The following is a 13,288-nucleotide window of genomic DNA, read 5'->3' on the forward strand; positions in this document are numbered from 1 at the left end:
CTCCTAAATTTTACGGAACCCCTTCGCTAACATAGGTGACATTTAACGGTACAAGTAAGGAGTTAGTTTAAGTGTCACGTGTTGATAAGTCGTTTTTAGTTAGGGGATGGTTTAGGGGTGGTTGGTGTAAACAGCAATAAGAGTAATTTCAAACGATTGCTATCTTCGCGCCATGCCGGCTATTGGTACAAAAAGTTTCCATTACCACACACTAGATGTCACTGTGCCGATGACGCGCATTTCTGAATCGCGGTGTTAAGATTCTCCGTGAACGAATGACCCTCGCCGGCTACGCCAGTACCGGCATCGCTTCTCGGCCTTTTGGCTAAGATCAAAGTGTAGTATCTGTTCTTTTCAGCTTAATATCTGAAAGTTCCCTCACTGAGGGACCAGTATATTAAACTGATTTTTGTAAACTGACGGGATGTTCGGGGCTCGCTCTACTCCCGTCACGGGTCGGCCCGGCATTGCAGTGCCGCCGGGATCGGCCCACAGAATTACTTGAAAATTACTTATGAGTGTCATGGTCTGCCTTAGCGGGCCATGTTAAACGTGTGACCCTTCCATTTAGTGTTGGAATTACTCCATTTTATGTTACATAGGTTATTTTTGTATTCTTTCTTATCTTCTGTAAATACTAATATTTATTTATCTATTGATTGATGATTACATGCAAATAAATAAAATTCACGCCATTATTATATGGGAGAATAGGCAGAAATTACAGAACCACAAGTTTAGCGCATAATTATATGTCATTTATGTTAGGGCCACGGAAGTTTCGAACCTAAATGGCAATATTATTTAAGAAAATAAAAATAAATAATGCTGGCTGAAATAAATATAATATTATGTTAATTTATTTAAATGTAACATAAGTAACTAATAATTACATACAAATAAAATATCAAAACATAAAAAAATACCACATGAAATGGCAATGCTTAAACTTTGGCCAAGGTTATTCTACAGCTACACGACTTGGGTAGGCGTTCAAAAGGGATGCTGGCTGAATACAAAATCATGGCAATCACTTGTGTCAAAATTATTAAGATATCGTTACCATGGCAACGCGTCCATGGAAACGTTATTCATAAAGACAATAAACTAAAATTTTACTTATTATTTTATTTTTAGTTAAATATAGTATTTATAGTGTTATAAAGAAAAGTGTTTATAGTATAGTGTTTTAGTTTAGTTTAAAGGTAAATTCTATATACAAAAAATATGTTAAATATACAGTAGTTTAGCTTCTTTTATAAACAACTTAGATAAATCTTGCGCGAAAAATATTCGACAGGAATAATAGTACAAGAACTTGAACATCTCATGTATTATTTATTACCCGACTACTACGTATCAGATAGAAGGGTTATGATTTTATTTTACCGGTGTAATGGCGTGGTATGATGATATTGGAAATGCGTTTATGTTTAGTACGGAATACAGATCATCATGTGCACGCCATGGCTACTTTTTAATGAATTTTATGTCGGTTGGATAGCTATAGAAATTAATATCACACCACTATTTAAATATGATAAAAATATGACTTAAAATTATTATACAAAACAACACTAAGGCATCGACATTATTCATTACTTACTCATACTTTATATATTTTGTAGTTTATAATGGCGAGTGGCGAGAGTAGTCGTAAGAAAAAGCGGCGTGAGCCCCAACCCGAAGGCAAGCCGTGTCCGTCCCGGTTCGTGCCGCCGGACGTCGGCGGCCGGACCCTGCCGTGGGTGCCGCGAGCCGGCTACGACCACGAGGTGGGAGAGGATAGTCACCTCGTTAAAGCTGTTATGAATATGTACCCTGAAGGTTAGTCGATATTGTGTTTTATTTGGAGTAATATAAAGTTGATATTAATATCTACATATATATGATAAGATTCTAGCTAATCCAATGTAATGTAAATATAGTTGAGGTAGCCAGGAGGCACTAGTGTTATAGGTATTGTAAACTCCGCCGAAGCGAAGTTGTCCAAAAATATTATAGACTCATTTGAGTGTTCCCCTCCACGGAAATCTTTAGTAAAAGGCGAAAGATTTATGCGTTTTGAAGGGAAACCAGAGTTACCGTTTGTCGAGCGGCCGAGGGACCCAACCAAACGCCGGAGAATCTTAACACCGCGATTTAGATATTTCACTAAAGTGTACAACGCCATCTATCGAGCATAGCGACAGTTGTAAAATATCCCTTTGTTCCCGCATTCAGCTCGTGTTAATAATAATTATAGTTAAAGGGTAAAAACGTGCATTTTAGATGTAGTACGTACTACCTGGCTTAAAATAATACATTGTTTAGCAGAATAAAAATGTACATACATACATAATTATGTTTATTCAGTTACTTAGTTATAAATCTATTTTTACCTTGTCTACAAGTTTAATGAAACGCCTAGTAGACGAAGGCTAAATTCTCGTGTATGCAGGACCTTATTTATATTTATTTATTTTTTAATCAGTTTCAGTATTACTGTAATTAGTAAAAGACAATGCTGAAAATAAAGCAACATCATAATATTTACAATTAACAATTTTTTACTTAAATGTGTAATATTGCTATCAAAATTTTAGTAGGCGTCGTTGTTTAATTATTATAATTAGAATCATTAAATAAATGCAGCGTAATAACTAATAAAAGTTAAATTTACAATAATACTCCGAATAGTATCTTAAACTACAGGGCCTAGATATCTTATATCAGACAGTTACCCGTGTCTAGGTTTTCGAATATCCTGTGGAACCCTTGTCGATTTGGCATATCTTTATCCTTTGATGATGTAACTGTTGGGCGAATGATGCAACTGACCATTTACCTGTTAACATAAATAAAATTAACACCAATCGGTTTTGATAATTATTGTAAGTTAATAAAATATAAACTCCGTCTCTGTGGCAGGACGCTAGTTGCTAATAATGGTGAACTACTTGAACTGTAAAATTTGAAAGTGTACCCGTGCCCATCGCTATCCCAAGTAATCTATGCACATTACAAGTTAAAAGGCCGGCCAGGTACTGAGGTACCTATCCATAGCTTTTCAAGTTATTATAAACTCCGCCGAAGCGAAGTTGTCAAAAAATATTATAGACTCATTTGAGTGTTCCCCTCCACGGAAATCTTTAGTAAAAGGCGAAAGATTTATGCGTTTTGAAGGGAAACCAGAGTTACCGTACGTCGAGCGGCCGGGGGACCCAACCAAACGCCGGAGAATCTTAACACCGCGATTCACAAATGTGACGTCATCGCACAGTGACATCTATCCATGTAAAGGGGAACTAAGGATAGGTAACAAAAGTTCTCGCAGGCGCCACCGGGGGCACCACCGTTTTAGTGTTATTGATATACAAGTTTTAAGTAAAACTTTACTGTTTTATTAATTCCTTGTTTTATATAAAGTACAACAAAAACATATTAATATCTACTTTCATTAGTTTTTATGTTATTAGGAATGATTATAGCTATTAGCTACTAGCCAGGTATAACAAACTTTACTAACAGTATACTATATGTAATTATGTATTTAAATAAAAAAAATAAAAATCATTAAGTGAATATAAGGTAACACAAACTGTAATGGGAGATTAAAATACTTTCAAATAATAAAAAAAACCAAAAACCTTAGTACATCAGCAACCTTATTGCTAAATAATAAGGTTCAAAATCTATTACACACTTTTGCTTTCATACAGATTTTAACAATAAGTGACAATTTATTTTATTTTATTTATATTGCGCCGTATAAACTAAAGTATAAAGCGCTCCCTACTCTCCTTCCTCACACCTATGCATAGGTTCTATAAAAATAAACAATGCATCAAGTATGTCTATTTAGTTTATTACACATAACTATGTCTATTGTAAAAGCATGATAAAAACAAATAATTATATTGGCTTGCCAGGTGAAGGAGATGCCCGCTGCAGCAAGTTCCTGCCGCTGATGCAGACCAAGTCCTGGACGAAGGGCGTACCGTTTCGGGACAGTTATATACACGCCAGACCCTCGGAGACTATTGGTAACTAAACTAAATGTCCAACCATCTCTTTTATTCTCTAAAAGGGTTGACAATGGTGTCACCCTAATGGATTGCAAACCGGTCAGGCCAAACCGGCAATCCGACAGATCCGGTTTGATTTTGTTACTACCGTACCCGGCAATATCACCAGATCCTGTAGCCGGATTCGGGGGTATCGGACCGGATCCGGTCGGATAGTCTTTATTTCGGCTAAATCAGGCCGGATTGAAGGTTGTACCGGATCGCAATCCCTAATTACAGTTGACCTGACATCACATTACATTAAATCAGAACATTTGAATCGCAAGTTAATAAGTTCATTTATCGTAATAAGTTTACATACCTGTTCCTATTTTATTTGTTTGCTGCAGTAAAATATATCACAATTCACCACGTTTCTCAACTCCTAGGCAACTGCTACACGACCACAACGAAAACAATTCGTTTAATCAACATGCCTCCAAAGAGGAGGCCTCCTGTAGAGCGCTATGGACCTCTCGGACCTAACGGCGAGATGCAGTTCCCTCCCCTCAAGAGTCTAGCAGAGAGGGAGAAGGAGAAAAAGGAGAAGGAGTTGGAGGCAGAGAGGAATAAGCATAAACTACAGAAAGGTTTGTATGATTTGATTGATATTAGTCGTAAAGTTTTGCAACGTAAGACATTGTTTATTTGATGGTACTTTGGCATAAAAAGATTACTTGGAATGGAGAGGCCTATGTCTAGCTGATGATATAAAATTTTACATTATATTTCCGGAACGGTTAGGCAGAGTTTATAATACCATGTTTCGATATTAATTCAAGCTAGATATATCACAATGCTGTGTTATTTACACTAGTAGTAAGTGTTAGCAACATTCCAATCATCATTAGGTGTGCAATAAGCAAACACTGGATCAATGGTGCAGTTAAAATATAACCATGTATCATACATATTTGATTGAGCAGGTTTAGTAAGGCTAGAAGACCTGGTGTCCGGGGAGTATGACAGGAAGAAGGCTGCTGAAGCCGAGGCCAAGCGCAAGCGAGCGGAGAAGCGCAAGCTCGCCAAGGAAGCCGCGGAGATTGCAGCACAGGAGGAGTTTAAGAGGTTAACATTTCTTATTAGAGATTGCTTCATTGGTCGATTGGTCGCAAGTGCGACTGCCGTACAAGAAGGCTTCTCGGTTCGATTCCCGGGTCGGGGCAAGGTGTTACTGTACTATTTTCGGTTTTTCGAAAATTTCTCAGTAGCAGCATGGAGTCTGTAATTGTGGCAATAGGCTCACCCCCTATTACATGGGACTTATAACACAAATCGTGAAAAGTGAGTGTACATTGTACAATGGCATTACGTGCCGGAATATGCATCTCTGCCTACCCCTTTGATGATAAAAGGCGTGACGTTCGTTGCATATATATAGTTAAACTCCTTACTGCTACTCAGAATTTCGAAGATCTCTGCTAGATCTTCGAAATTCTGTTCCCACCAGTTTTATTTTTGAAATGTCCTACAAAATATTATTGTCATTCTTTATCCAATATACTATTATCCAAGGCTTACTAAGGCAACTTATATACATACTAAAGTATGATAATTTTCTACAGACGGCTAGCACGTTTAGAGTTCGAGTTGCCCCGCGACCCGGACGAGCAGAAGGAGCAGATGCTGGCCGTCACCGAGGAGGAGCACTACCGGCCCATCTCGCCCGACGCACTCGAGAGGATCGACTTCTATCTCAGCCAGGTAAGGAGCAGATGCTGGTCACCGAGGAGGAGCACTACCGGCCCATCTCGCCCGACGCACTCGAGAGGATCGACTTCTATCTCAGCCAGGTAAGGAGCAGATGCTGGTCACCGAGGAGGAGCACTACCGGCCCATCTCGCCCGACGCACTCGAGAGGATCGACTTCTATCTCAGCCAGGTAAGGAGCAGATGCTGGTCACCGAGGAGGAGCACTACCGGCCCATCTCGCCCGACGCACTCGAGAGGATCGACTTCTATCTCAGCCAGGTAAGGAGCAGATGTTGGTCACCGAGGAGGAGCACTACCGGCCCATCTCGCCCGACGCACTCGAGAGGATCGACTTCTATCTCAGCCAGGTAAGGAGCAGATGTTGGTCACCGAGGAGGAGCACTACAGGCCCATCTCGCCCGACGCACTCGAGAGGATCGACTTCTATCTCAGCCAGGTAAGGAGCAGATGTTGGTCACCGAGGAGGAGCACTACCGGCCCATCTCGCCCGACGCACTCGAGAGGATCGACTTCTATCTCAGCCAGGTAAGGAGCAGATGTTCACCGAGGAGGAGCACTACCGGCCCATCTCGCCCGACGCACTCGAGAGGATCGACTTCTATCTCAGCCAGGTAAGGAGCAGATGTTGGCCGTCACCGAGGAGGAGCACTACCGGCCCATCTCGCCCGACGCACTCGAGAGGATCGACTTCTATCTCAGCCAGGTAAGGAGCAGATGTTGGCCGTCACCGAGGAGGAGCACTACCGGCCCATCTCGCCCGACGCACTCGAGAGGATCGACTTCTATCTCAGCCAGGTAAGGAGCAGATGTTCACCGAGGAGGAGCACTACCGGCCCATCTCGCCCGACGCACTCGAGAGGATCGACTTCTATCTCAGCCAGGTAAGGAGCAGATGTTGGCCGTCACCGAGGAGGAGCACTACCGGCCCATCTCGCCCGACGCACTCGAGAGGATCGACTTCTATCTCAGCCAGGTAAGGAGCAGATGCTGGTCACCGAGGAGGAGCACTACCGGCCCATCTCGCCCGACGCACTCGAGAGGATCGACTTCTATCTCAGCCAGGTAAGGAGCAGATGTTGGCCGTCACCGAGGAGGAGCACTACCGGCCCATCTCGCCCGACGCACTCGAGAGGATCGACTTCTATCTCAGCCAGGTAAGGAGCAGATGCTGGTCACCGAGGAGGAGCACTACCGGCCCATCTCGCCCGACGCACTCGAGAGGATCGACTTCTATCTCAGCCAGGTAAGGAGCAGATGTTGGTCACCGAGGAGGAGCACTACCGGCCCATCTCGCCCGACGCACTCGAGAGGATCGACTTCTATCTCAGCCAGGTAAGGAGCAGATGCTGGTCACCGAGGAGGAGCACTACCGGCCCATCTCGCCCGACGCACTCGAGAGGATCGACTTCTATCTCAGCCAGGTAAGCTGAGTGAAGTGGAATTATGAATGTTCTAGTTTGTTTGTAACGTACGTCTCACTGTGACTTGAGTAACAGTTGATAAGGTACAAGGAAGACAATATCTCTTAGTTAGTGAAACAAAAAATCAAAACAAACCATTTCAATTAATTTCGCCTTATTACTGGTAAGGTACTGGGTTGAATTAACTCAGAACCTAATGTACTGTTTGACGAGGAACTCGACTAGTTCCAAGCCATTCTAGAGGCTCATATTCACGAGCACCATTCCGCTACACACAACACGGCAACTTTCTCGCTGCTACTATGAATCTAATAAGCCTCTAGAATGGCATGAAACTAGTCGAGTTCCTCGTCATCTCTTGAGTGATTATAACCCGACGTCCCCCCCCCCAGTCGCTGTCGGGCAAGCAGCTCCCGGAGTACCCGGTGGAGCTGTACCGGCGCGCGCGGCAGGCCGTGGACAAGCAGACGGCCGGCATCAAGCGCCGCATGCTCATCCTCACGTGGCAAGCTAATGTACGCCAGTGCGAGGCCGAGATACGGGAGTTCTTCGTTATGGCTATGAAGAGGTTTGGTCTTTTGTGCTATTCATTCAGTATGGTAAAACCTAGTTCTATAGAAGACCATAAAACACATTTTTCTCACTTTAAATCCTTTATAATAATCATTGTAGTACATACATAATTATAAGTATTTGGCGCTGACATTATGAGTCGAACAAAACGTTTACTTCAATTCATCTTTATATTGTTACTTTCTGTACATTACAAAATTTGTTTTTTTTTTGAGATTCTAAATTTAGTACCTAGATACTTCCCGGCCCGGAGCTATGGACTACCTACTAAGAGCAAGACTAGGAACAGTGGTTTTTAGTTAGTACTTACAGTAAGAGTCTAATAGTCTTCCCACTTGCTTCGCCCAAGGCGGGAGAACTCATCGGACACTTACTTAGATGGTACCCAACGTGGCCCCACTTGCTTTATTACTGATTCAAAGGACACTTACTAGAGTACCAATCATCCTCCCCAGATGTATCCTGATGTACATAGTGGAGGACGTGGCGGAGCGGGTGCGGCTGCAGATCCCGTTCGTGCCGGCGCTGTGGCCGGCGCTGATTGTGCGCGCGCCCGTGCCGTGGCACACGCCGCTGCTGAAGGCGCGCGAGGCGCTCTTCCACCGGTACTGCCTCGGGAACCCAGTGCTGCTGGAGCTGCGCAGGATGTGGCACGAACGGTACGACTAGCTAACTTATTATACTTAATATACGGTGTCGATGTCTAAATAGATTTGATGCGTAAATGGCAGTAAATGTTTAACTAAAACTTATTATAAATTACCAACGTTTTGCGCAAAGTCTTTAGCACATACTAGCGCAATTGCGCAAACGTTTATTCTTCTCTTCAACTGTAATATACGGGCCGGTCAAGGAAGTAGGTACCCACTTTCACAGAATACCAACAATATATTTATTTTCCGAGATCCTTCTCAGATTTTTCTACATAACGACAACACATATGATACCTCTGATGTGCTAATCTACTTAGGCTACGGGCTCCGCATATTAAAAAGCCTTAGTTTGTTGCTACCAAACACAGTGTGAAATATACAACTTAAACACTTCCAGATACCAAAACATATTCATAGTAGACATGGAGAAGATGCAGGCAGAGGTTCCATTCCCTCAGTACACGAACGAGTTCACGGAGAACCTGAACAAGCTCTGCGCCGCGACCAGAGCCGAGCTGGAGGAGAACTGGCTGATCGACGTGGCTGACACCATGATCAAGATGAGGCACCACTGGTCAGGGTATGTCGCCAAGAAGAGGAACGAGTCTACTTCCAGGGTTGAGAGTTTTTTCAGGTTAGTTTATACTTTAAAGTGAATTGACTTCTATATTACAGGTTTTGTTTCCTTGTCACATGTTGTAATACTCATAGATACATTATTATCCGGAGCCGCGGACTACCTAGTGGGTTTACCGGGGCTCCGGCTCAAAAAGCAGGAGTAGGAACGGGGTTGTTTTTAGGCAGTAAGAGTTTGACACTCCCTCTCGCCTCGCCCAAGACGGGAGAAGTAATTGGATGATTTAGCCCCCTTAAAAAACATTATTATGTAATTGCTTTATTACGTTACAGGTGTATCCGTGCACTGATGTCTCACCAAATCCGAGGCCTGGTGGAGCGGAGTGTCGCTCACTTCGCTCAACATTTATGCGCTTACTCGGTAAGTTAAATTGTGATCGTTAACACAAGGTTCATTGCTGAACTGAGGTTGCTGGTTACTGTAATTTATTGTGCTTGATGGCTACCCGATTTTATTTTTAAGGATTTTTAATTAATGATTATGTTATCGGCTTACGTAACGTTTTGACGAGGAACTCGACTAGTTTCAACCCATGCTAGAAGCTCATATTCATGAGGAGCGGTTGTCGCGCTGCTACTGTCGAGTTTCTCTTCAAACAGTATACGTAAGTAAGCCGATAACATAATAATGAATTTAGTGTGTCTCACGAAAGTTTTAATAAAAGGTTTTTAATGTTTTATTTTTGTACAAACACAAGTCCAAATATATGCAATAGTGTTCTATAATGTTCTTTTCTGTCTTAATTTTCTCTCTCGTCTCCAGGAAGGCAACGCGTTCGAGGGTCCGTACCGCGACTACATGTTCATAAAGCGGCCCATAATCCGAGTGAAGGTGATCGGCCACCCCGGCACCAACAACATCACCTTCGAGCCCGGCCTCGAAGCCATCAAGACCATCGTCATCAAGTGGTTCCAGGCCATCATCAAAGTGTCACAGGCGCTGCCTTCTGTTGATAAGATTATGTATCCCAGTAAGACCCGAATTTATTCTACTTAAATATCTTATATGGTTTAGAACATAAAGATGTGGGATTTTATCGGTATTTGGGTCTATAAATAAAACCTTGTATGTAGTTGTTCTAACATTTATACATCATGTGTTACTTATTGTGTTGTGTTGTAAGCCAGTGACAGTTTTTAATGATCAATTTCTTCTCAATTGATTACTTGGAAAATACTTTAGCTAAATACTTTGGGTTAACTAGTGATATGATAAGACTCTCTGAAGCATTTTACAAGTCATCGGCTGAAAGGAATAGATTGCTAAACAATTTTGCGGTACAAAGTCAAAGTCAAATCATTTATTCCAAACTAAGGTACTTTTGAAACGTCAACAAAGAAAGAAATAAGCAATAGTCTGTCCGTCAGTGAAGCTAGGTGCTAGTTCCAAAATGTAGCTTCGAATGGAAAAGAACGGGCACGAAACTTCATTCGTTATTACTCTTTCAAAAAAATAAAATATGTTTACACCTTTTATCCTTCATTTTGTTTTGTTTAACTTTATTGTATGTGCCCACGCAGCGACGAACCGTCCGGAGCCGATGTTGATGGGCGTGTTCCCGGACGAGCGCTACATGCTGGACGTGATCAGCGAGGCGGTGCGCCAGGTGTCCATCAACAAGCCCGGCCCGCGCGCCTTCCTCGCCAGCTACGACGACTACTTCTACATCCTCAACGGGGAGGCCAAGCAGGACCTGCTCGCGTTCTTCGCGCAGGAACCACCGCCTTATTTGAAGGTTGGTGTACAATAGGCTACTTTAATACTAGACAAATTTAATACTTTTATCGAAACGTCTAAAACGCTATTTTGTATGCAATACACACTTATGATGTCATCACATATTTACGGCAAATAGCCGACTTATTTCTATAAAAGCTAGAATATTAAAAAAAAATAAGTAGATCATGAAATCTATTAATGAAATTGCGATGATTTTTTAATATTTTATTGTATTAAAAAGTCGAAATGATTTATTTTTGATTGAAGAAACTACGCAATTGCTAACTGATATGTACGTATTTTGATTATGTAACCTTTTGGAAATCTCTACTGGTTTCAAATCATACCGGGACTCATAATCATGAGCAGCGAACGGGGTTTATATGTCATTTAATTCAGATTATCTCCCGAAAGTAGTTTGAACCTTTAAAGACCAGTAAAACTTAACGCATGTTGTCTATTTTTCTATCATATCATATATAAGCCCAATAAATCCTGATCTGCCAAGAGCCCAAATGTAAGCAAGACAATGTATCCTATATAGCGGCAGATGAAAGCTTAATTCCACTATGTCAGGACTTCTCAGCCCGCATCTACATGTACGAGAAGCTGCGCGACGAGATCCTGTTCCTCCGGCGCGACATCCCGCTGAACATGGTGATGCTGGACTGCGCGCCCATCAACGACACGCTCTGGGACATCGTCAACGGCCTCAGGATGTATATCGTCGACCACTTCATCAATGTTAACCGCAAGTGGAATAGGGGGTGAGTGGAAAGAAGATACTTAAAGAAATAAACTAAGAAGGGTTGTTATTATTGCCACTATATTAGTGTCATATTGCTATATTAGTGTCATATTGCTATATTAGTGCCATATCCGCTATATTAGTGCCATATTGCTATATTAGTGCCACTCACACACGCAACGTCACGCCTTTTATTCCCGAACGGGTAGGCAGAGGTGCACATTACGGCACACAATGCCGCTATACAATGTACACCCACTTTTCACCATTTGTATTATAAGTCCCATGTAATTGGGGGTGAGCCTATTGCCATATACTACAATTTACACAATGCAATACCAAAACAGGTACAATTTCAAACTCCGAGCTATCAATAAGAAATTTTTCGAAAAACCGAAAGCAAAGTATCACTGGGCAGTGATACTTTGTGACATTATGTCATGTAGGACACCAAAAAAGTCCGGCCGTCTACACAAGCATCTATCTTTGTAAATACGTAGCAACAAGTACATATGTATGTCCAGTATCTGCAACACGTACGAGGACATGGCGGCGCGCGCGTCCGAGACGCCGGAGACGACGGCGCAGCTGGTGGAGCTGATCAACTACATCATGGACTGCCGCGACGCCGCCATGTTCGACCTGCGGGAGAAGGCGCGCACCACCGCCGAGTACGTGCTCTTCCTCATGCAGCATGCGCATCTTACGTGTGAGTGTTTGTTGACATGTTTTTGAAAATGTAGTAGCAAAGATAGGAATACTCGAAGAATTCAGTCTTGCGTCTTAGACCGATTCGGAAGTCATTTTAAGTAGGAGTCAGTGGAACAGGACTGCGTAATATAGACTTTTTAACATTTAGTTATGTACATAAGTTGCTATAATTGGTTGCCTACCGTTGTAACTTTTGAATTAAATAAATAAATAACATTCATGCTGAATTGCTTTACATAGGTCTATTAAGTGATAAGCAATCTTGCTTAACATAATTAAGATTATTAGGCATTAAGATAAATAAGCAGACTTCCCTTAACATACGTCCGCTACTTGGTGCTGATACGATGATGATTATACGAGTTCTATACAATTATAATGCCCTATAGCGTACGAGTTATTAATTTGTTGATGTTAGAGAAGTTTAAAAATAAACCGTCTCTTACAGTTATTGAACAATTTTATTTCTATTTTTACTTTACTTTATAGTTAGCCATCAAAAAGTTATAACGCTAAAAGCATAAAGAATTCTTAAAGCACATAATAACTTGAAATTGTCAAAATCTCATTTGTAATTAAAATACAACAATCCATCCGCCTATATTCCAGTCGAGGATGTAAACCTGAACACCAGGGTGTTCATCTGGCCCCTGGACATGGAAGAGACGATAGACCTGACATTAAAGACCCTCAACACCAAGAAGATCATGGCTGAAGACAAGTTGAGGAGTCGGAAGACCATCTTCGAGGATAAGCTGAAGAAGCATGAGAAAGAGTTGGAGCTGTTCCGGAGATTTGATCCTCCATTGTTAAACTTGGACTTGCTGCAGGATGCGGTTGAAAGGGTCGATGCCATATTCAGGAATTTGATGGTAAGCAGGGATTAGTGTTTATTTGTCTCTTTACATTGGATACTAACTAACTTGACATCAAAGTTGGATTCAATTAAATATTTAGTTTTGGTAGTGATATTATTACTACCCAATAGGCTAGTATACCTCTCTCCGATCATCTCGGTCTGCCGTCCCATCAAGTTCTAAGAGTGAAGGAACAGAGAGTGTACCTGT

The 13,288-nt window shown here is 42.0% G+C and overlaps 1 protein-coding gene and 3 non-coding genes across 20 annotated transcripts in view; 2 read left to right on the forward strand and 2 right to left on the reverse strand.

The window, feature by feature from the left end:
* Positions 1-305: 305 nt before the first annotated feature.
* LOC118264876 (U2 spliceosomal RNA) lies at positions 306-498 on the forward strand. The gene has a single exon (XR_004782723.2). It is a non-coding gene; the product is annotated as a U2 spliceosomal RNA (small nuclear RNA).
* A 550-nt stretch (positions 499-1,048) lies between these two features.
* The window catches only part of LOC118264363 (dynein axonemal heavy chain 3), a 52,193-nt gene continuing 39,953 nt past the window's right edge, over positions 1,049-13,288 (forward strand). Inside the window, exons 1-15 of one of the 17 annotated variants that reach the window (XM_050704840.1) lie at positions 1,049-1,205; positions 1,629-1,827; positions 3,912-4,025; positions 4,436-4,636; positions 4,973-5,114; positions 5,612-5,750; positions 7,573-7,748; positions 8,209-8,412; positions 8,804-9,040; positions 9,316-9,403; positions 9,806-10,013; positions 10,564-10,778; positions 11,339-11,529; positions 12,035-12,219; positions 12,831-13,093. In XM_050704840.1, coding sequence (XP_050560797.1) covers positions 1,635-1,827; positions 3,912-4,025; positions 4,436-4,636; positions 4,973-5,114; positions 5,612-5,750; positions 7,573-7,748; positions 8,209-8,412; positions 8,804-9,040; positions 9,316-9,403; positions 9,806-10,013; positions 10,564-10,778; positions 11,339-11,529; positions 12,035-12,219; positions 12,831-13,093 — 2,556 coding nt within the window. In that variant the 5' untranslated portion in view covers positions 1,049-1,205; positions 1,629-1,634. The other 16 variants (XM_050704845.1, XM_050704846.1, XM_050704847.1 and 13 more) reach the window with 16 other exon arrangements.
* On the reverse strand, positions 1,967-2,084 carry LOC118264866 (U5 spliceosomal RNA). The gene has a single exon (XR_004782714.2). It is a non-coding gene; the product is annotated as a U5 spliceosomal RNA (small nuclear RNA).
* LOC118264867 (U5 spliceosomal RNA) lies at positions 3,063-3,179 on the reverse strand. The gene has a single exon (XR_004782715.1). It is a non-coding gene; the product is annotated as a U5 spliceosomal RNA (small nuclear RNA).

The sequence above is a fragment of the Spodoptera frugiperda genome, chromosome 26, assembly GCF_023101765.2.
Source record: "Spodoptera frugiperda isolate SF20-4 chromosome 26, AGI-APGP_CSIRO_Sfru_2.0, whole genome shotgun sequence".
NCBI classification, from domain to species: Eukaryota; Metazoa; Arthropoda; class Insecta; order Lepidoptera; family Noctuidae; genus Spodoptera; species Spodoptera frugiperda.